Source organism: Ascaphus truei, chromosome 1 (assembly GCF_040206685.1).
Source record: "Ascaphus truei isolate aAscTru1 chromosome 1, aAscTru1.hap1, whole genome shotgun sequence".
NCBI classification, from domain to species: Eukaryota; Metazoa; Chordata; class Amphibia; order Anura; family Ascaphidae; genus Ascaphus; species Ascaphus truei.
The window spans coordinates 506,181,488-506,203,982 of NC_134483.1; the positions used below are offsets into that span (position 1 = coordinate 506,181,488).

At 43.5% G+C, this 22,495-nt stretch overlaps 1 protein-coding gene across 3 annotated transcripts in view; it reads right to left on the reverse strand.

The window, feature by feature from the left end:
* Nucleotides 1-21,813, reverse strand: part of AFAP1 (actin filament associated protein 1) — a 173,855-nt gene extending 152,042 nt beyond the window's left edge. For 2 of the 3 annotated variants that reach the window (XM_075569859.1, XM_075569833.1), the window contains exon 1: nt 21,649-21,813. In XM_075569859.1, the coding sequence (XP_075425974.1) occupies nt 21,649-21,667 (19 nt within the window). In that variant the 5' untranslated portion in view covers nt 21,668-21,813. Of the gene's footprint in view, nt 1-10,611; nt 11,049-21,648 lie in introns of those variants that run through there. The other variant, XM_075569851.1, reaches the window with a different exon arrangement.
* Nucleotides 21,814-22,495: the final 682 nt, after the last annotated feature.

Consider the following 22,495-nt stretch of genomic DNA (forward strand, 5'->3'; position numbering starts at 1 on the left):
CTCCAGCACTTACCATTCCACTTACCTGTCTGACGGTCCAACGGGCTGACACACATAAAGAAACCTTTATGGGAACATTGCTCACTCTACACTTGTGAGTATCCAGCACACTGCACCTTGATATTTATCACATATCAATCACAATACTGCACCATCAGGGAATTTTCTTCTGTTTTTTACATGACATTGCGCTTCCTGATGATCTTCACTTCTTCACTGTCCACGGGATCGAGAGAACGACCCCACACTGGGTTAAGCAGCATTAATTCATGTTTGTATAAGTATCACATTTTTTCACATCTGTGTTTATAATTTTGGAGCGCCACTTTTTGATATATTTGCCTGCCACTTGTATTAGGTGATAATGGTGAAAGGCAGAGTTGCAGACCTGTCTAAGACATGTGAATGTGCTCACAAGTGATATTCTTTATTGGCTATATGCTAACGGTGGAGGTTTTTGTTGCCTTTTTCACCCACCATAACTTAAAATGTATATATTTATTGATATTTATTGCCGCGGGGGGTGGGGCATAAAGGAGAGGCGGGGAGCAGAGGATAAGATGTTTCTGAGGGCAGTAAATCTGCTGGACCTGTCCCTCTCACAGAAGGGCAGCTTTGTGATGAGATCAGCCCTGAGGTAGCAGTACTGTGCACATGCACGGCGCTTAGCTGCTTGCAGAGGCAAGAAAATGTGATTATGCCGCTCGCTGGCGCGTCACGTGAGCGGTTCGCCCAATGAGGGCAAACCATCTCCGTGACATCATGGCCGCGCCCCCCTAGCTGGCCATAAATTGCCAGGCCCTGCAGAGCGTGTGATGTCACCACGCACGAATGTACACCTATGGTTTATGTGTCCTAAAATTAATCCGGTTTGGAATACTATTGTAGATTTAATGGAGAGAATTCTTAATGTTTCTGTCGCACATGACTCTTAGGTCACATAAACCACTATTTCAGATCTGGATAATTAGTCCACCAATTCCCTGATCTGGCAGATTTCTGTGCCCATTAAATGCATGATAGCTAATCATTGGGCCTCTCCTAATTTTTCAAATAATTAACAACATTTGGGAAAATATGTGTTATAAAGAAACTTAACCAGCTTCATAATAGCTAGAGGTGGACAAATGTATAAAATACTGTGTGTGTGTGTGTGTGTGTGTGTGTGTGTGTGTGTGTGTGTGTGTGTGTGTGTGTGTGTGTGTGTGTGTGTGTGTGTAGGGGGGGTTGTAATAGTGTGTGTGTGGGGGGGTGCCAGTGTGCGTTTGTATGGGGGGGGGGTGCCAGTGTGTGTGGAGGGGGGGGTTATAATAGTGTGTGTGGGGTGGAGGTGCCAGTGTGCGTTTGTATGGGGGGGATATCCATGTGTGTGTGTGGGGGGAGGTGTGTCAGTGTGTATGAGGGTGTGTCAGTGTGCGGGGGGGGGGGTCAGTGTGTGTGGGGGGAGTGTCGGTATGTATCTGGGACAGAATCACACAGAATATAACACACACACACTTACAAAGACAGCCACAGACACACTATCACACAGACTGTCACACACTCTCTCTCACACAAAATGTCACACAAACTCTCACAGCTCTGATTAGCTCCGCCCCCAGACTGCTCCCCGACCCCAGCTCTCCTCATTGCGCGGCGGTAACTTCACCTGTCAATCACCGCCATCAGTGCACCAGATTCGGCTTTGATATTGCAGCTCAGGTCAGTCCCTGCGCACAGCACAGGCGCCTGGGAGGTGCATGGTAATTGTCATCTGACAGCATTGTCCTATCCACCACTCCTGCATTGTCATCATAATCCCTGGTATTCAATTGTAATATTTCATGTCCTGATCTTCACTGCCTAGCAATGTATGTATTCTCTTTTTTTATTTACTACATTCATCATTCCTCACAACATTTTTTGGAACCCTTAACATTTTCAGAAACTTAATATAGTGTGGAAAACAAATAACCAAATACTTGTATTTCTCTACAAAAGGTACAAAGTCACAATCATACCATGTTTACACATAATACAATCTTCATAACTTTGAAATGAGATCATTTCACTATTGCAAATAACAGTACGCCAATAACGTAACATCGTAGAGAAAATGCTCAAATTCAAAGACAAATGAACGTTGTCCCCGTAACTTCTTCCCCTCTGTGTTTTCTTTGTGCAGCTGCTAGTCATCCTGTCTCACGACTAACTCATGACTCTGTAATCCAAAATACTGCCCTGGGCAGCTGTTTTCTTTTCTGCTCATGCTGTGATCCCGGTACTATCATTACCATACCGGAATGATTTGATCTGGATTAGAAATCACATGTATAAAATCAGTCTGCACATGATTTTGCAAAAAAGACAAGAGCCACCCAGAGCAGAAGAGAAAACGAGGTGCAAGTGACTATATTGACCTGACGCCATTCTGGAAGATGCTGATTGAAAGGGTGTCGGTTAGCGCATCATACACTAAGGCAGCGGTGCGCAAACTCCCTGCGCCCCCCTTACCTGCTGCCTCGGTCGCGCCCCTCCCTCGCCTCTAATGTAGCATCAAATGACGCTGCAGGGTCATGTGACGTCAAGTGACCCGCCTCTTAGTGTGGGGCCTCTGTAATCGCTGCAAGCCCCGTCCCCCCAATAAAGTCTCGTGCCCCCCATGGTGGTGGCTGCTGCGTGCCTGGCCGCGATCTGCGGTCTGTGCTGGAGCTACAGGGGGAAAGACGGGGCGCGGCCATGATGTCACACGGCTGGTTCGCCCTCATTGGCTAAACCGCCAATGGGGCGTAGCCAACGCTCCTTTGCCAGTTCTGAATACAATTTCCTAGTATTCAGGAAATCTGGTCGTGCATCACGGCGGTAAATTGCCGCTAGGGTAGTGAGTGGGGCCGGCCCCATTGAGTGGCGGTTCTTGTCCCTGCAGTGCACGCCACAGCGCGCTCTGCAGCAGGTACCATGGACCTAGTCTAACTACCGCTTTTGCATGATCTTCAAGACAGACAGAGTTCATCATTTATATCCTCAGTTATCCTGCACAACAGTCCAGATAATCTGGCACAGTATAGGACCTGCACAGTTTGCAATGTGATCTACCTTCTTGTACCTATCTAATGATTGTGATTTTCTCTAACAACCCGATTGACTGCAAAAGCTCTCTCACTCTCTCCATTGGTAAGAATATGTTTGTCTTATTGATTCCAAGATTCCCTAAAACATTTAAGAAATGTAGGGGCTTATATCAGCTGAAGTGGCCAAGCAGGCCGTTTTCAGCCAGAAAAGGCTGTCCACCAACATGGCGGAGAGCTCCTTCTGAAAGACTTCAAGATCCGTACGAAGATTACAGACATCTTTTTGAGATACTTTTAGCTCCGAGACCGCTGACCTCCAGGGGAGAGACATCCAGCTCTGTACTGAGAGCCTGAACCTCTTCCCAAAAGACCTCCCGCTCAGTACCGAAACTATGAAACTCTTTGTGGGAGATCGCCAGCTCTGCACGGACACTGCAAATCTCTTCACGAGAGACTTAGAGCTTCATTTTGAGAGTGTCCCAGCTTTATACCGAGATGGAGGTTCTCTCATTGAGTCTCCTTCCACTCTTCGTCCATGGCGGTAAGTTCAGCGTTCACCGTCTCCAGACCTGTCAACAGTTGATCCTGTCTTTCACCCTGCTGGAACAGCTGGTGCTGTAGTATGACCATGTATCATCTCTGCTTGCCAATAACTTCTTTAAACAATTGTTCCTGATTTGTTGGCAGTGCATCTTCAGGTTGGTCAAGGGATTGTCACTCACTTGGTCCGGCTCCACTTCCCTGGTATGGTTTGTTGCGGGTTTCTCCTGATCAGGACCGGAGACACACTTTTTGGGGGAATTCCTGGACGAATTCACAATTTGCTCTAGGCTGCATGGCATCTCGGCCCCCCTATTTATCCATGGGAACTGCGGACGTGTCTGATCGTTCCATGGTATGAGGAGAACCTAGTTTCTTTTTCTTTTTATGTCCTTTTGCTTTGGACGACTCGTCCCATCAGGGATACTGCACCCACCATGCTTTTCTTGCAGTTGCATTAACTTGTGGAAAAATTTGGCATTCAGCTGGTCATCTTCACAGTCATTGAGACCTGTCTTTGTGTTGCGTACAGAGTTCAGGCAACTCCACCAACCTAGGGGTGTTTTGTGAGTGCATCACGTTTCTGGGCCCTCTTAAGAGAAAGCGTCCTCCTCATCAGTATCCTCGTAGGACCAAAAGGTCCGTGTGGCGGGATTCATTACAGAAACACCACATTTTAGCCTCCATTTTGGTATCCCCTGACCTTGGGAGGTGCTATTGCAACGATTTTCTCCATATATGCTAGAACCCCAGCTGGCAGTGCTACTGGTGAGCAGACACCACTTGCAGAGTTCGTAGCGCTCACAGTCGTCTCTGTAGACTTTATATTTTTCTGACCGGTTACTTTAAAACCCCATTTTTTTATACTTTATACATGTGGTGGGGTAGACTTTGGTCACAGAGTCAGACCTTGTGTGGGCAGTGTAGATTTCCTGCCTGGATATGTAGCCCTTAAATTCTGGTCACTTCTGCACATGGTTCTTGGTTTTGTTGCTCAAGGTGTTGCAGGAACTGTAGGCCAACAAAAGCACAACAATTTTCCCAGACGGTGTCCGGGGCCCCTTTGATATTCAAGGGCTATCTCTGATCCTAACTTCTGATACCATATGTAGGAGACGAATGCAGAGGTATAACCAGGGAGACATAGATTGGGGAAATAAAACATTGGCTTTAATTTAGCTTGTAACTTCCAAACATTACAGCTTCTTGCCAGCATGCAAACAATAAAAACAGGCCTATCCCATTGTAAGGGCTAACTCACTTTTCCCAGTCCCGATTTGAAGGGCTGAGAGGCTAGGCCTCTTACCAGTCTCTGACCCCAAAGTCCAAAGAGGTACCTGTAATCAGGGGCTCTTTACATCAGTCCGGGTCTGGGTTGGTGTCCGTGGGGTGCACCCTCTGGTGGGTTCCTGGGTTTGCTGCATCCTGGAAAAGAGGTCTGGTTCCCTGGTATCTCTATGGCCGCACAGGCCTTCTGTACTACAGAACGTCCTCAGTGAGAGAATCCCATGCAGTTTGTACAGCACATTTTTAAAAATGCTTGATGAGCCAGGTGGAGACTGGCTTATTGACTCTAGTTGCAATTAACCAGCTCCCTGCTGAACTCATCAGCTACAGACAGGCTTTAAGTGTGCTGCCTCTTTAAACAGGGGAAAGACTATGTCACAGGCCCCCTCTAGACAAACAGCTCTCCCCCAAGATGCATCTGAATGACTGGGCGATGCTGAAAATTTCAACATCTGTCCGCGGGGCCTGAGCTCCCCTCCACCGCCGAGCACTTCCACGGGAAAGTGTCACCTATACAAAGACCTATACTTTATAGAGTGTACTCTATAAAGCAAAACTGCACCGTACTACTAAAAACAGACTTTTAAGACATGTCACCTTATGGTCTATTGTGTATGAGTGGGCCCTACAGCTTAGTTAACACCCTAGTTTAAATGGCCACAAATGACCAGGTTAAGCATAATCTGACAGTTTGATTTGAAGTATATTTCTCACTTCAAAGTCAATGAAGAATATTACATTACTTGATCCATCTCCATAATCAATATATCATATTCCTGATATCACAATAGCTGAATATTTGACATAATCTGTACGCACCGCTATTGAAATGGAAGCTAAAATAATTGAATGCTAATTCAGTTTCAATACTGTATGGTTATAAGGGATCTGTCCAGATACCTAAGATGGCAGCCGACAGGAAGTGACTTCTCACCCTCACTGAAACTACCATGGCCATCTTGCTTCCGGGCAATTCTTGCTCCTCACTTCCTGACAGGAAGTCAGCCTCTTTCTGGCCCTCATTGCCAGCAGCTGCTTTTGGCCTTTAAATAGCAGGCAGTTGCTACTAGTCTTTGCTCGTGCAAAGTACTCTGTACCTTGTTCTGCTTGAGCTCTGGCTTTGCCTCTGTGATTACCTGCTTGTGCTTGACCTCTGCTTGGACCTGACTATCCCTGCCTGCCACCTGCCTCAACCCCGGAATTGGACTGAACTACCCCTGCATCCCAGGCCAAGGTCGGTGTACTACTCCCTACCTCTTTCCTGCGGGTTCGTATCCTGTCTTGCAGTCAGTAACGTTACAATTGTTAACCTTTTTGCAAAAAGGTGTTACAGAATAATTTATTGTAATAAATCTTCTTTGTATGTGGTTTATAGTGGGGTATTTGATGTTGTATGTTTAGTGCTTAATGCAATGATACTGTGTGATTTCAGAACAAAGGAATACAATGCCTGGAAGGTGACTGCTAAAGCTCAGTTATTTTTAGAGCTGGCTAGAAACATGTCATAAACGCTGCTCACTGCTGATGCAATATCCTCAAGTCTAAAGAAAGTTTTTCTTGTAACTGGATGAATCAACGTTTGGTGTTCGAGTTATTAAATAATAAGAGAATGTTTTAGGTTGAGATCATCAGTATTCAGATACAGCGGTTATTAAGAAATAAGTGTCACATATTCTTCCAATTTTACAGAAGTGCTTAAATATTACATCTTATTCAGTTGCCTGATTTCTCTTCCTATAGAATCAAATTTCTACTATTTTTTTCTTATACAGTGCTGACAGTTCATGAAACAGTGTGTGTTTGGGCTAATTTGGAATTTACCTCTTAGAATGTGCATTTGGGATTCACCTCTTAGAGGTGTACATTTTCTACACCTCTATTACAAACTCCAGGTGCCCTTGACCTCCCCAACTGCACATTTACTCCTACTGAGAGAGGAGGAGGGTGTTATTTTATATTGCAGACACCTTACACTTTACACTGTTAAATTGCCCCCCAAGCCCACCCTCTTTTGAAATTCTAGTTGGCAAAATCTGCCTCCCCTTTTCTAAGCCCATCTTGCTTGCTGGCATCTACCGCCCCCCTAAAGCCCATCTACAATCCCTGACTGGTATCACCCAGTTTCTCGGCTCCATTTCCTCTCTGAATGAGAAGAGTGAGCTGCTAGTTCTTGGGGATTTCAACTTCAATTGTCTTGACCATAAAAACCACAAAATCCAGATACAACTCAAGTCACTTAACGCAACTCATTTCCCAACCAACACGGATAAACCTGAAATAGCACAACCATTCCTTGCTAGACTGGATTCTCACCTCAAACCCCAGCAGAATCCAATCATCTGGCATCCTTCCTGACATTTTCAGTGACCATGCAATAGTGTACTGGGTAAGGAAAATTAAACCGCCCCATTCAAGCCCTAACGTTCTCCTCACTAGAACATTTAGAAACTTTAACCCACAACAGTTTCTGGATGACCTTACCAACTGCCCATGGCACAGAATCGATTTAATTCCCGACCCTGATTCTTGCGCTCAACTATTTCCAATCCGAGTTCTTAAAACTCTGCGATACCCATGCTCCACTACGCAAAATAAGGGTACGGGGGGCCCACCTTCCATGGGTTACGCCTGACCTTATAGCACTCTACCAGTTCAGGGATTGTAACGTACGTGCTTGCCACAAACTGGTACCGGACCGAGGGGCTTTGGTGGGGATGTATAAGCACCAACCTTAGGCCACGGAGTCAGGTCCGGAGTGCGGATTCCATAGTGAGACATAGTTAAATTAGGATTGGAGAAAGTAGGGTTAACGTTATCCAGGCAGGGGTCAAGGCAGGCGGCACAGGAGCGGTGGTCGAGGAAACAAGCCGAGGTCATCAACAGGAAATCTTGGGTGAAGGTACTTCAGCATAGGAGGCTAGAACCTTGAGAGAAGCCACTGCAGCGGAGATGCTTCATCGAAGGTGCTGCAGTGCGTCAGGAAAAGGCCAGGAGTAAACTCCACTTGGAGGAAGCAGGATCCAGAGGTGCCGACACACCACAGGAAACGCTGGGGAAACCAGCGTAGCCACTTCAGCGCGGCGAAGGCAAAGTCTGCCAGGAACAAGGAAGCAGCCGAGGCTACTATGCAAGAAGCCCTAGGCAGCAGGGGACTAGGCGCAGGATACAAGGCACAAGGAGGCTAAACAGAGAGTCTGTGACAAGTACAGTTACTTGCAACTTGGATTGCAAAGTCTATGTCCAGTAACTTCCTGAGGGTGGGGCAGGAACTAAATAGCACAGGAGGCCAATCAGGCCAGAGCTGCACAGGAGGCAGGTGATTGCAGAAACAGGGAATAGTTTGTCTGGAACCTGCAAAGCTCCGGATGGATGGGCTCCAGCCAAACCCAGGAGTGGATTCCTGACAGGGATACCTTGTGGAAAAGCTACAAAATAACTGGCACTACCAAGGATCTCAATCACTACAGATGCCTGCGGAACATGTACACTAGGCAAACAAGGCACGCAAAAGCACAATATTACTCTGAAAATCTCCACCAGAATACATCAAACCCAGCTAACTTCTGGAAGGTTAGCAACAATATATTCCAGCCTTCTAACCATCAACAAGCCAAGTAATATCACTGAGGGGGATATTACTCTGACAAACCCCACTGACATTGCAAATGCATTCAATGATTACTTTGTGGGGTGTGCCACTAAACTATTAGCGAAACGCAGCCCAAACCATAAACCTGAATCTCATCCTGGGAGTACCCACATAGCCCCACCCCCTCCCAACACTGTCTACAACTTTTAATTTAGCCCAGTATCCGAAGAGGAGATTACACAAGCGCTCCTCAAACTAAAACTAAGCAGCCAATGTGGACCTGACTTACTACAATCTAGTTCCTACGACTTGGTGCCCCAGCCATTGCCAAACCAATTGCTTCCATAGTCAACTCTATCCTGTCTGCAGGCCATATCCCTAATACCTGAAAAACTGCCAGAGTTATCCCAATCTTCAAAAGTGGGGACAAAAACACTGTCTCAAACTACCGGCCAATCTCACTTCTGCCAATTCTATCCAAAGTCATGGAAAAATGTGTTCACTCCCAACTAAGCGATTACTATTCCAAGACAAATTTCCCTAACCAATTCCAATCTGGCTTTTGCCCCAAACACTCCACCGTAACAACCCTGCTAAAAGTTTGCAATGAAATCCAGTGTGGAATAGAACGGGGACAACTCACTGGTGCAGTATTCCTAGATTTTGCAAAGGCTTTTGATACTGTTGATCATGCTATCCTCCTTAACAAACTCCAGAGCTCTGGAATAGGGAAGCATGCTTTAAACTGGTTTTCAGTCCTACCTATCAGGTAGATCCCAACATGTGTCCATCTCAGGCTCTAACTCCAGCCCCCTGGATATCACCTGTGGTGTCCCGCAAAGCTCTGTTCTGGGGCCCCTACTCTTCTCAGTGTTCATCAATGATCTTCCCACAGCTTGTCAGGAAGCCTCAATACACATATATGCAGATGACACAATCCTATATGCACACAGCCATAGCCTCTCTGACCTTCAACACATACTTCAGTCTGACTTTTTGAGACTCAAACTGGATTTCCTACAACAAACTGTTTTTAAACACTGACAAGACTGTAACAATGGTATTTGGAACCAAGACTACATTTTTAAAGCTTCCAGCGACTGAACTCCAGATTAGAACAAACACTAACACCACCCTAACCTGTCACTAGTTTTAAATACCTGGGCATATGGTTTGACTCCCACTTAACATTCAGGATGCACATTGATACCCTGACAACCAACACCTATGCCAAACTAGGGGTACTTTAGAGGAACAAATCCTGTCTAAGTCTTCTGGTCAGAAAGCGTATCGCACAGCAGATGCTAATGCCAATTATTGACTATGGCGACATAGTATATGGCTCGGCACCTCAAACCCACCTTGGCAAACTTGACACCTTCTACAATTCAATTTGTTGTTTTGTTCTCCAATTCAACTACAACACATCTCACTGCGAAATGCTCAAAGAACTAGATTGGTCATCACTCGAGTCTAGGCGCAAAGTTCACCTTTCCTGTCTTGTCTTTAAATTCTTCATGGGCAAGCTACCCACCTATCTGAACAAGCTCCTCACCCCTACCACATGCAGCACTTATCTGAAATCTGACTCCAAAAGACTGTTCATGGTCCCAAGGCTCAACAAAGTATCCGGCCGTTCCTCCTTCTCTTACCGAGCACCCCAAAACTGTAACAACCTACCGGAGACTCTCACATCCACCACCAGTTTAAGTTCTTTCAAATCTAAGGCTGTCTCACATTTTAATCTGGTCTGTAACTGTTTCATACGCCCATAATATATATTTTCTTTAACTGTGCATGCAATGTCTTGTATATAATGTATACCCTGTTCATTTATGTAACTATTTGTAACCATGTATTATTTGTCTTACTCTGTGCCCAGGACATACTTGAAAACGAGATGTAACTCTCAATGTATTACTTCCTGGTAAAATATTTTATAAATAAATACTGTGTCTGAAAGTCTCCCAACATACCACTTGGAGTATAAGCTCTTCAGGGCAGAAACTCCCTTTGCCTTACGTTGTAATTTACCCGTGCCCTTATACCCATTGTTTGTACCTTATTTCCTTTATATTGCAATTTTGTAAAGCCATGCATAGAATGTTGGCACTATATAAATAAAATTATACATACAGTACTTACATATATTATCCAAAAATATTTATGACAGGCCCAAGGTCAAAAGGACGTGAAACTGGAATTCAAACAAGGTTCATCTGCTTCAAAAGGTAGTGATGATACCTCTTGGCCATTCCTTCCATGTAGAGCAGTGCTTCCGAACTAGGATGCCGGGGTACCCTCATGTGCCGTGATTCTCTGACATGGGTGCTACAGCCCCCGGGGAAACACTCTTGTCAGCTGCTCAGCAGACACATTCCATGCTGTCTGGAGACAGAGAGGTTGCAATCCGCCTGAGCTCTGAACAGAGGAGAGAGATGGACTGCAGCCTCCATGTCGCCAGACAGGGTAGGAAGCACCCGCTGCACAGCTGATATGTTTTGGTGTGTGGCAGCATGTGGTGTATGTGAATGAGGTCTGCTAAACTGGGGTTCTCCCCGAGATTTTCAAATCCTTCAAGGATGCCTTTGCTCAAAAAAGGTTGAGAACCACTGCTTTAGAGCATATTGGCAGCCGTACATAAAATGCCTCCTATTTGGGGGTGGGTTAATGCAGCAAAACATGTGAAATCTTATATGGAGTTTTTATTTTTCTATTTAAATAAATCAGTTCTGTAGTATTATATAATAGTTACTGTATTTGTTATTATCAGCTCACAGAAACATACCTGTTTGAAGATCGCTCTGCAGCGTAGTTGCACCCGCAACAGACTGCATGTACTTGCTATGTCGCTGCTTTACCCAGCAGTCGCCAGCACTATAAGCGCAGCTGAACAATCAAACCAAGAAACTAAGGGCCTCATGCAGAGAGCAGCGCTATTTAAAATTGGCGAGGGGAATAAAAAGTTGGTTTAATGGAGAGTTTTATTCTCCATATGCAGAAATGGGCGAAATCCGCTATTTATACCATTACTGCATGTGGAGAATTGTAAATGAGGAGATGCGCGCTGCTGAAAGGGGGAAAAAAAATCGCGTTTTTTTTTTTTTCCCCTATAGCCGGCTAGCTCCTGCTTCTTGCCAACTTTAGTTGGCGGAGAAAATTGAAGAAAATCGCGCCATGTTATTGGCGCGAACAGCCGCTAGATGGCGTTCGCGCGTTTCTGAATTTGGAAATTTTTAAAGCTGGCGAGATGTAGGTTCTCGCCAGCCGCGCGGCGAAATTTTCAAATAAAAAAAAATGGCGCTTGTTTCAAAAAACTCGCCATTACCTGCCTTTCTAAAGGTAGATTTTGCCAAAAAATGGCACTTCCCCCGATAACGCTGCTCTCTGCATGAGGCCCTAAGTGTGTATTGATTAGATGTACATACAATGCTAGCCTCACAAGCACTGCACATAGTAGAAAATAAAGCTGCAATACCAGTGCTGCAGATCTTACAATCTATGTATATCACCAGAGGAACATATATATAAATTAATTTGGATATGATAACAAATATGTGCCAATAAGCCCTGAAGGGGTACCCCTAATTCAGAGACCAGTAACCAACAACCTCCTTTCCCCCCTACATGCCTTTACACATAATTATCAACTTGTGATTTTTAGATTAAATCCAATTAACCTCAGAGGTAATACGGCAACCTCAAAATGCACAAATGTAAACTTACAATACATTGAACTACATTTTTTTTTAAACCTTCCTTATAGACTTTATAAGGATTTTTTACATAATACAGTCATGAACCGGATTGAGTGGTTGAGTGTTTGTTTATAGAGAGCTTAAAATCAAAATTTACATTTTTTTAAAAATAAATAACTGAGAAGTTAGATCTTCAGCAGACTAATCCACCGCAAAACACATGATAAACTTATGTAATTTCTTCCATGAGTTTTATGCTCCCCATTAGTTATTCCTGTTTGAGCACTAGAATACATACTAAAAATCTTCTCTTGACACGAAGCTGCAAACAACTAGGATGCAAATATGGAATAATAAAAATTTAAAAATGACTGATAATAACCCTGTTAGTTATGCCTCCAGCTCACAAAAGCATTTCATTTGAGTAGATGTGTGAAAAGTAGGTGGGTGAAACAAAAGCTAACAGGGAGAAACCCACTTAACACACACTTGCCAGGAACGATATACAGGTAGTAGCCTGTCTGACTTTGTAGCCCACCTCTGACTTTAAATCCTGATTATCATTCTTCCTCTCTTCTGACTCCTAAACACTCCTTTTAGTGAGACCATAACCTCATCTCATGTTTCCTCTCACATTCTCAACCTGTGTTTCACTAACCCTAAGTCATTGGGATCCAACTCAAAATTGAAACTTTGTTCCTTACCACCACCCTCTTATCCAAACAACCTTGACACAATTTACAACGCCTCCTCACGTGATCAGTATGCTCCTCCTATACACAGAGACTCATGGCATCTCAACCACGACTAACCACGCATACACGCTTTCTAGCCTTTTCACTTGTTCTACTACACGCCTCTGGAGAAAGTTGCACTCTCGCAGATTTCATTCACTACAAATACCTCCTACTACATTAATTATCTAATAAATGTAATCCACAAAACCTCTTCTGTCTTTCACTCCCGTCTTCTGACTCCCTCTACATGTTACTCCCTCCACTACATGGCAAGACGTTGCTGATTATTTCAGGGGAAAGGTGGAAGCTAAATGCAGATAAATCCACTGTCCCTTAAACACCTTCTACCTTTGACTCCTTTTCTCCAGACAAAGAGCAAGAAGTGTTTTAGTATTCTTCTCCTCAGCCTCCCCCCACATGCAGCTCAGATAAAGATTTTTAATTATCATTTCACCATAAATGTCCACATCCGATTCAGAATCTCGATGTTCTAATACGAGGCTGCACACAAGCGAAATACAAGTTCCAAAGGATTGCATCTCTTATAGATACAGTACTTCAAATCCCTGCCATTTAACAGCAGACAGTAATAACTATCTGTACTTGGTTTTAGTATACCTACAATTACCACGGTCAAAGTCATAAATCACTGTGGAATTCAACTGCATTTGTGGATAAAATACTTCTAACCTGAGAGTTATATTAAGCCAAATATCTGCTTACCTACACATAATGTATTTTAAACCTCTTGCTTTCATGTGGACAGGTCATCTTTTAAAAGGAGGGTGTATGTGAATAAAGATGTAAGTATATAGACTCCCAAAGGACGTGAATTTGAACAGTGTGGTAAACCAAACTGGAGCTTTGGTTAACAAAAGCCCTGCCTAGTGGCAGTATTAGAAATGCAGACTGCACAAAATCTTTTCACATGAACCTATGTTGTGGGAAAGCATATCGGTACCAACCTTTGGAATGCTCACTCTGCGATTTACATTGTCTTAAAGATGCTATGTCATGTGTAAAAAATAAAAAATATCAAAGATGACATATTTAAATTAGAACAACTCGGGTTCGTGGGTGGTCTCTCTTCTTTTTTTAAAAAAAATAAACAGACGAGCCTTGGTTTTTTTTTTTCCATTTATAAAAGATGTATCAGGTCTTATGACCCCCATTAACGCTGGTTAATCCAAGAAATAACATGGAAAACATCTCTTGTTTGCAATGGAGCTGCAGTATGTTTTACAATAAATATCATTATTCCATGGTCGTTAAAACTGGAAGCAGTTTTTTTTTTTTTTTTTTTAGAAAGATGACCGCTTTAGATGTCCTTTATCATTTGTCAAAGGATGACCCCAATTCGATGTTCTCTCTATACATGCGGAGCTGTTCTGTACACTGTTTTGCAACCTGGATGCTTGGTAAGAAGAAACCCACTATAATTGTAAGAAAAGCCATCAACACACATCACAACAAAAATGACAATGGATTATTTGTGGCAAAAGATAGCAAAGAATGATCAATCACAATGCATTTTCATGCATTTCATTTGAAGTTATGTTGCAATTTATATTTTTTTCATGCTAATAATCACAAGACATCATAAACCAGCCCGCATTGTTCTTATGCTTCACGCAGATTTCTCACGTTAATAATACAGTATGTGAAACATACACTATGGACATAGCCCCAGGTCAAAGCTTCGTTACGTCAGCGCTCATAACGTCACATTATCAAAATCAGTTACAGATGTTAGTGCCCTGAGGTTAACACGAATCCAAAATGTACGGCCATTAGTGATCTCATTAACATAGCCTTAACGCCATGTGACGTTAGCACTGCCTTGTATTGGCTTCAGATAACATGCGTTAAGCCTGTCTTACTCTCATCAAGAGCCTGAGCCTGAATAGGTAATTAAAGTTAAAACAGAGAAGAGAAAACAGGAGAGGAAACGAACCCTTTAAATAACAATACGACAGTTATATCATACCTAACTGTGGTCTTACACTTATCCAGACCCTGTGATAGACCTATTTCTCTGGATGTGAGTAACGCCAAGTTTAGCTATTACCTAACTAGCGTAACATTAAATCCCTGAGATACTGTAACTATAACGGAGCGCTTTGGATATGCGTTGTTAGAGGGACCGCGTCTTTTGCATATCATTCATAGCACTAACATCCGTTATAGTCATGCAGGGGCTCGTAACGGCTGAAAACAGCACTTAACACTGCGTTAGTGAGCATTGAAGATCAGCCGTTAGCACGTAACAATAAATGTATTTAAGTTAACGCCGCGTTAAGTCAATAACGAAGCTTTATTGATCTGGGTCTTAGTGATTTTTGTTCTTACTGCGCAACTCATGGAGATTTTCTTAACTTTACTCTTTACTAATCGCTAGAAAGGTTTTTTTTCTCTCTCCATGTATCATTAAGGAAGCAGAGCCAATACCATTAGTTACAGTACCGCTATGTTAACAGCAAAAGGGGCAAAAAAACGTGCGCTGACGTCTCCATATATCCATACAGTGACTCAGTCTTCGACAACCACCTGTGCTGAAGCAGGGATATCCTGAAAACCTGACTTGTTGGTGGCCTTTGAGGACTGGAGTTGCCCACCCCTGGGTTATCCGCTCACTGTTAGATGTGCAAGCACCACATTTTATGAAGCTATGTATGCTATTCCAGTAACTGTGGCAGCTAAGGTTAAAAAACATGTACTGTACTGTTCATAATTACAACTCTAAGGCTAAGCCCCCGGTGGAGACTGCCGCACACGCGCCTGGCGTCCTGGCGGCGCGTGCACAGATTAAAAACGTGATATGCAGTCTGTAGGGAGCGATGGGAGTCGCGGAGGGCGTGGCAAAACAGGGGGTGGGGGGGCACGGCCATTGGTCAACAGTTGCTGCGCTCCCATTGGATCCCCATATCTGCCCTCGTATTGGCTCCCTGTGCACCACGTGACTGCGTCGCTCCACGGGAACACAATCATGTTGTATCCACTGCTGGCTGACGCGCCCTATTGATCCATGTAGGAGAGCAAAGTCTGGTTTGTTTTTGTGGAAATGTTGAAATAAAAGGTACAAGTTATAATTCTTTCCAAAAGGTGCTGTTCTTTGTCTTTGTGATGAACCCCGATGTTGGCTGTTCACAGATATGCTCTGGATTGGCATTTTATTTTAGGTAATATATGCTTTAAAAAAAAAGTGATGATGAATTTGTGACATTTAATTTAGTTAGGGGAAATGACCTGTACATGCATCAACAGAAAAAAGAGATGTCTAATGAATGAGACATGAAAGGCGGGGAAAGTGACAGGAAAAAAAAGGAAGGTTTGGGTCAGTGACAGACAGATTTACAAGAGTCTATGCCCCTTTCTTTGTTCCAGTTCTTAAAAGGCAACTATTGATCTGCCTCCTAGACTGTAACAATATTGCCCGTTTCTTTTTCTTTTAGTCTCAGTACCACGTGTATCATTTGAAGCAGCAAAACATGTGAAATCTTAGGCCGCGGAGATAGTAGGCGTGCGCAACGGAGTGCGCGGTGCCGCGTGCGCCTCGCCAGAGGCGATCCGTGGCCTTTGGGATGGGGAGACGCGATGGGGAGGCATGTCGGAGGCGTGGCCATGACATCATGTGAGCGGTTCGCCCTCATTGGCTGAGCCGCTCCTGTGACCCGGCCGTCACAGGACAAAATAAATAAAATTAATCGCAAGCGCTATGTCCTGCCTCATAGAGGTACCGTGTTTTGTTCGCGCCACGCATGCGGTCGCGGGGAGTTTGGACACGGCCTTTTTTTTTTTTTTTTAAATAAAGCAGTTCTGTAGTATTTAAGAAGTGACTACTTTTTTTAATTCACCTCTTAATGCCATTCTTAATTAGTTTTAATATACTAAGCATCCTTTGATTTCTATAGCACACTTCTCCAGCAGTGCAGGATATTTGCAACAATTTCCAATTGTGATAATTTGTTGCCAATATTCCTAGCAGTTTGAGCTGTAATCAGTAACAATAGATAATGTTAACTTTAGTAATATACGGATACATTGTAGCTGCCGAGTTACACTGATTGAAGGATTGATTGGAACTGAAGGGCAGCCATTTAGTTAGGCACACAATCAGGATTTTTACAGACTTATAACAGGAGCACCAAACGATTGCCAGCTTAGGTAAGAATGTGTTTAATATTGAAACTAAGGGTGTTATGCAATAAACTGTGATGGCGCAGATTGGATCACTATAAGAGGTAAACTCCCAATGAGTTCAATGGGAGTTTCCATGCGAGAGCAGCACGATTGGTACTATCACAGTTTAACAAATAACACTCTGCATATGGTTTTGTTTAGGTGCTATTTGTCTTCCAATCCCACTGTACTTTCCTGTGGCATTTAGCATCTTATAAATAAACAATGATAATTAAAACAACCTTCAATTTTACTACGCATCATTAGCGTATGAAATATACTGAGACATGGCCGTTCGCTTTCCCCCGTATAACAGCAGGCTTTTCAGAGAACAAACACTGTACAAATACATTTGCTAAAACATGTTTATTTGATTCCCCAGAAAAAATAGTGGCAGACAAAAATGTTAATATTGTTTCAGTGGCTTGTTATTGAAAATACACAAGTCAGGGTGCATTTCTGGATTAAGATGTTTATCATGCCTTGGAGAGCGCAGTAATAACACGCTATTGTTCCAGTAGCCCAGTCAAGCCTTCGGGCAGGTGATTTCTTGTACGGGTTGAAGGTTAAACCCTTCTGAGTGCTCTGAGTGCACAAATCAGCTCCATATCATCAAATTACAGAAACCAGATATTTGGGTTAGAAGTTCATTAAAAGACATTAAAAGAGCTGTTGTATAGATATATATAGAAATAGATATATATCTATATCTATATATATATATATATATACACACACATGAAATCCCCAATGGACATCTATTGGGGCCTCTTTGTTTATTGCTGTATATTTGAGGTCTCTTTCCCAGTAGTACTCCAGTTGACATTACTAAATATATAAATATATAACACTGGGACTAGGTCTTGAGCTTGCTAAGATTGTGCACCTCTCTCTCTCTCTGCTTTAAGCAGCCTCCACAGATACATTTCCTTAAATACTAACATTATTGCTATGATTTATATACAGTGCTATGCAGCACAATTATAGCATGTGGACTGAGATGCACCGAGTATATTTAAATCAGCAATTCCCCCAAAAGCAAGTATTTTTATTTTCCCTTATAAGCACTCAGTGCTCTGGGGACTCCACCATTGCAAAGACATTGACTTGTTCTACTTTAACCTGTACTTGCAAAAGAAAAAAAGAAAAAAAAAGGATGGCTGGAGGGTCACCCAATTAGAACCCACAATGCCATCTCCCAATGATGTCACAGCTTTCTATTGGCCGCCCGGGTGAGGCTGGCCGAAAATAATTCTTGGAAGGACATTTTTAAATTAATTATCTTAAGAACTGGGGGGCCCCACAGCTTGTAATGTCGCGGTTCATCTCTGGGGGGGGGGTCCTCGTTTCAAACAATGCAATAGATCGGTATATAAAACAGGTATATGTACACACAAAACAGACAGCAGCACTGTTTGCTGCATTAAGGCACACGTTCGTATTTAAAGCAAAGTCATATTGAAATGTTATTATTAACCCTTTAACTGACAGTGACCAGCTGCAGCAATGCATGGCTAGCCAATCTTGCAGCAAAATGGTTAACTATTCTGATTTTCCCTCTAAGCCCCTTCTGAGCAACACTGACCTTCAAGACACTCTCCTATAATGCAGGGGGGCGGGAGATTTGTCTAGGGGGGCGCGGGCGGTTGCAGAGGTCCCGCGCTCTTCACCCAGGTATTTAAATTAAATGCTGGGGGATCGCTGGGGGACCGGGATTCAACGCTCTGTGACGCCATGGCAACGCGGTGTCATTTGACGCGGATGTAAGGTAGGCAGGGGGGCGCGAGAGTCGGGGCAAGAGAGACACGAGGCGCAGCAGCAAAAGTTTGCGTTCGCCTGCTATAAATACACCTCTGAGACCCAAAGGGATGCCATGTGTAACTGTTTGGGTGAATTCTGCTGGGATATGGATGATGGATAATTCTAAAGCTGCGTCCATAGAAGGGCAGACAACGCTGACGCGTCCGCATGCTGAGCGATCAGACTGCCTAAAGGCAGTGATCGCGTCTATACAGCGTGCGGGCGGAAGCAGGAGTGGGCGTGCGATGCGTGTGAAATCAGTCAAAACTGATTTCTCGCGCGATAGGGCGGTCACGTGAACGGTTCGCCGAATGAGGGCGAACCAGCTCCGTGACGTCACAGGCCCGCCCATAGACACGCCCCCGGACGGCATGCGTACTAAGGCCAGGGAAAGCACCCGCTTTCCCTCAGCCTCCGCACGGCTGCAGTGTCTATGGACGCAGCCTAACTTAGTTCCAACATGTTGTATATCATGAATTAAATGATCTCTTATCCAAAATATAGATTAGCCGAATATTTTGTGTTTTTTATTGTCTGAAAGGCATGCATGTCCGATTGTATTATTTCACTGAATGGCATTTGTTGTTTTCATTGATACATCTATTGTGTTGGTTTTAGTATTGATACAGTAGGCTTACCCCACAAATGCATGAGATTCACAATAAACATTGATTGACCGTTACTGTTTAACTTAAGAAGAAAGCGCGCTTTCATACTAAAATCTTGAGCGAAACTAGAAAAGATGTCACATTATTATGAGGAAATAGACAGAGACAATAATGTGTATACAGCATACCTTTAAAAGTTAGAGCTAAGTTGAAAAAAATTAGAGAAAAAAAAATCAACACGAAAAGTACATATTTTAATATGGCTATTGAGTATATCAGTATAGTTCTGTATTATGCCAGCTGACTTCCACGGCTCCCAATACCAACACAACCAGTGAAATCCTTACTGCAACAAAGGACTCTACTGTTGGCCATTACTATGAGTTACTGTACCTGACATCAGGGAAACCATCACACAAAATGAAAATCTCAAGCAGTGAAACAATACACAAATAGGTTATTTAACCCATTTGCTGCTGCCAGCCAAAGGGTTAAAAGAAGCAGTTCCTCCTCTCTCTCCCCCACCCAGAAGTGTATTACTCATACAATGTTGGTATATTGTCCCCTGAGCATGTTGTTCCAGTGTTAAAATACAAAGCTTCAGTGTAACCTTTCTAGACTGCACTGGGCTCTGGCGAGAGCTTCATTTTACCCTGCCAGACCCGTCAACGTCAACTGCTTATATTTCTTGAACGAAACAAAAATAAATAAATAAAAAAACAGAGTTGGAAAGGGCATTATGAGATCTCTTAAAGTGAGTACAAAAAAAATAAGGCTATTCATTATCATAAAGTAATACCGGGCATCCTATTTTCAGGGGTGTAAAATGTAACCCAAGCCAGAAATACATCACTCTGATCATACAGTACAAAGCACTTCGTTAAGCAGCATTTATTATTTCGCAGCCCACTTACATACACAGAGAACAGGTCCCAATGGAACAAATTAAATCAGGGATACACGTCAAGAGTAATAATGACATTACCGTCATAATCCAATCACCAAATATTACCTTAACCCTTTCGCTGCCAGAGGGGAGAGCCATGCATTGCAGACCGCTCCGCCAGCAGAAGGGTTAGAATAATATAATAAAGGACAATTCATTCGGTTGCCTGGTATGTACCCATGTATTTATCTTTATTCGTACGGCGCCACTAATGGGTTTCCCAATACAGTAAGAATTGAAGACTAACCCCAACGGTAGAAATCAAAATGTGTATTTCTGAACTGAGCCTCTTTCTACCAATCATCAGCCGGAGAGGTTTTCCTGCAGCCCCAGTGTCCACAGGAAATGAGAGGGTTACAGTATGGGAAATGCAGAGCCAGGATCCCCAGTGCAAGGCTCACACAGTGCTGACACACTGAGCACACAGCCTGCAGAACAGCAGCTACACACTTCATTATAACACAGCTATACACATCACTGTTCCTACACAGCTATACACATCACTGTTACACAGCTTTACACATCACTGCTACACAGCTAAAAACATCACTACTACACAGCTAAACACATCACTGTTACACAGCTATACACTTCATTATTATACAACTATAGAACTGCATTATTACACAGCAATACACATTATTATTACACCGCAATACACTTCATTATTACATTGCTGTACACTTCATTGTTACACAGCTGTACACTTCATTGTTACACAGCTGTACACTTCATTGTTACACAGCTGTACACTTCATTGTTACACAGCTGTATACTTCATTATTACACAGATATATACTTACTTACTTATTGTACAGCTATAGACTTAATTATTACACAGCTGTACACATTATTATTACACAGCTATACACATCATTATTACACAGCTATACGCTTCATTACACAGCTATATCCTCCAAACAGGCTGTTGTAATAATAGTAAATAAGCAAAGCAAAATCACTGTTTAAAAATACATAGTATCCCCGTTTCGGGTGTAAAACGGTGACGCTTTGAGATGGGGTGTCCTTATCTGCCCTGCATTACTGCCATCGTTTCTGAAGGATGTGCTGTATGTGGTGTACAGGGAATGTGTGATTAGCGAGGTGGTGCACTGCCCTGTATCTCTCTGCCATGCGATCTCCCCTTGGAGGCATTCGGGAAAGCTGCCTAAAAGCTGTCGGGTGAGGACCACAAAAGGTCCAAATACGCTTACCCCTGCAGTACTTCTGCATATCTGCTGCTGCTGCTGGGTAGAGTCCAGGTGAAGTAAAGAGAGCCCCACGGAGCTGTGTCCAGGGGGAGGTAGAAGGACTGGGGAGCAGGCACAGGAGCAGCTGCTGCAGCTGCACACATCCCCAACCCAGCAATGCTTGGGACTCTGCGGGCATGCCCCACAAATCCGTGACGGACAGGAGCTCCCGCCAATAGAAGATTGGATAGACAGGCAGGGGCGGGGACAGAGCAGGAGAAAGGAGGTGCCTGCTGGGGAACAAAGAAGGGAGCCTGATTCTCACTGAATAAGACAGTCAATGGAGTCAATGCAGTCTGTATGTGTGTGTGTGTGTTTGTATATATATTTAGTTACTGTATTATAAATATTACTGTGTGATATATATAGATATACACATAGACACAAGAAGACACAAATACTTATGCACATAGACAAACACACAAGGCAACAAAAAACCTCCAGCGTTACCGTAGCATATAGCCAATAAAGAATATCACTTGTGAGCACATTCACATGTCTTAGGTCTGCAACCCTGCCTTTCACCATTATCACCTAGCATACAATGCTCCCACTGCAGCAAGAAATTCTGGGAAATGACATGCAAATGAGCACACAATGTGTCACCTTTTGCCTGGAATATCCATTCACATGGAGCCCATTTAAGAAAATCCATTGCTATTCACACAGCTTTTAAGCACAGCATGGGACTAGCAAAGCAAGTCAAACCACTCACAGTGGTGACAGGGGAGGAGGCAGGCCAAGGCCTGTGTTCTGCCCAATAAGTGGCTCAGACCTTGGACCTTCCTCCTCGGTACTTAAGGGGCTGTAC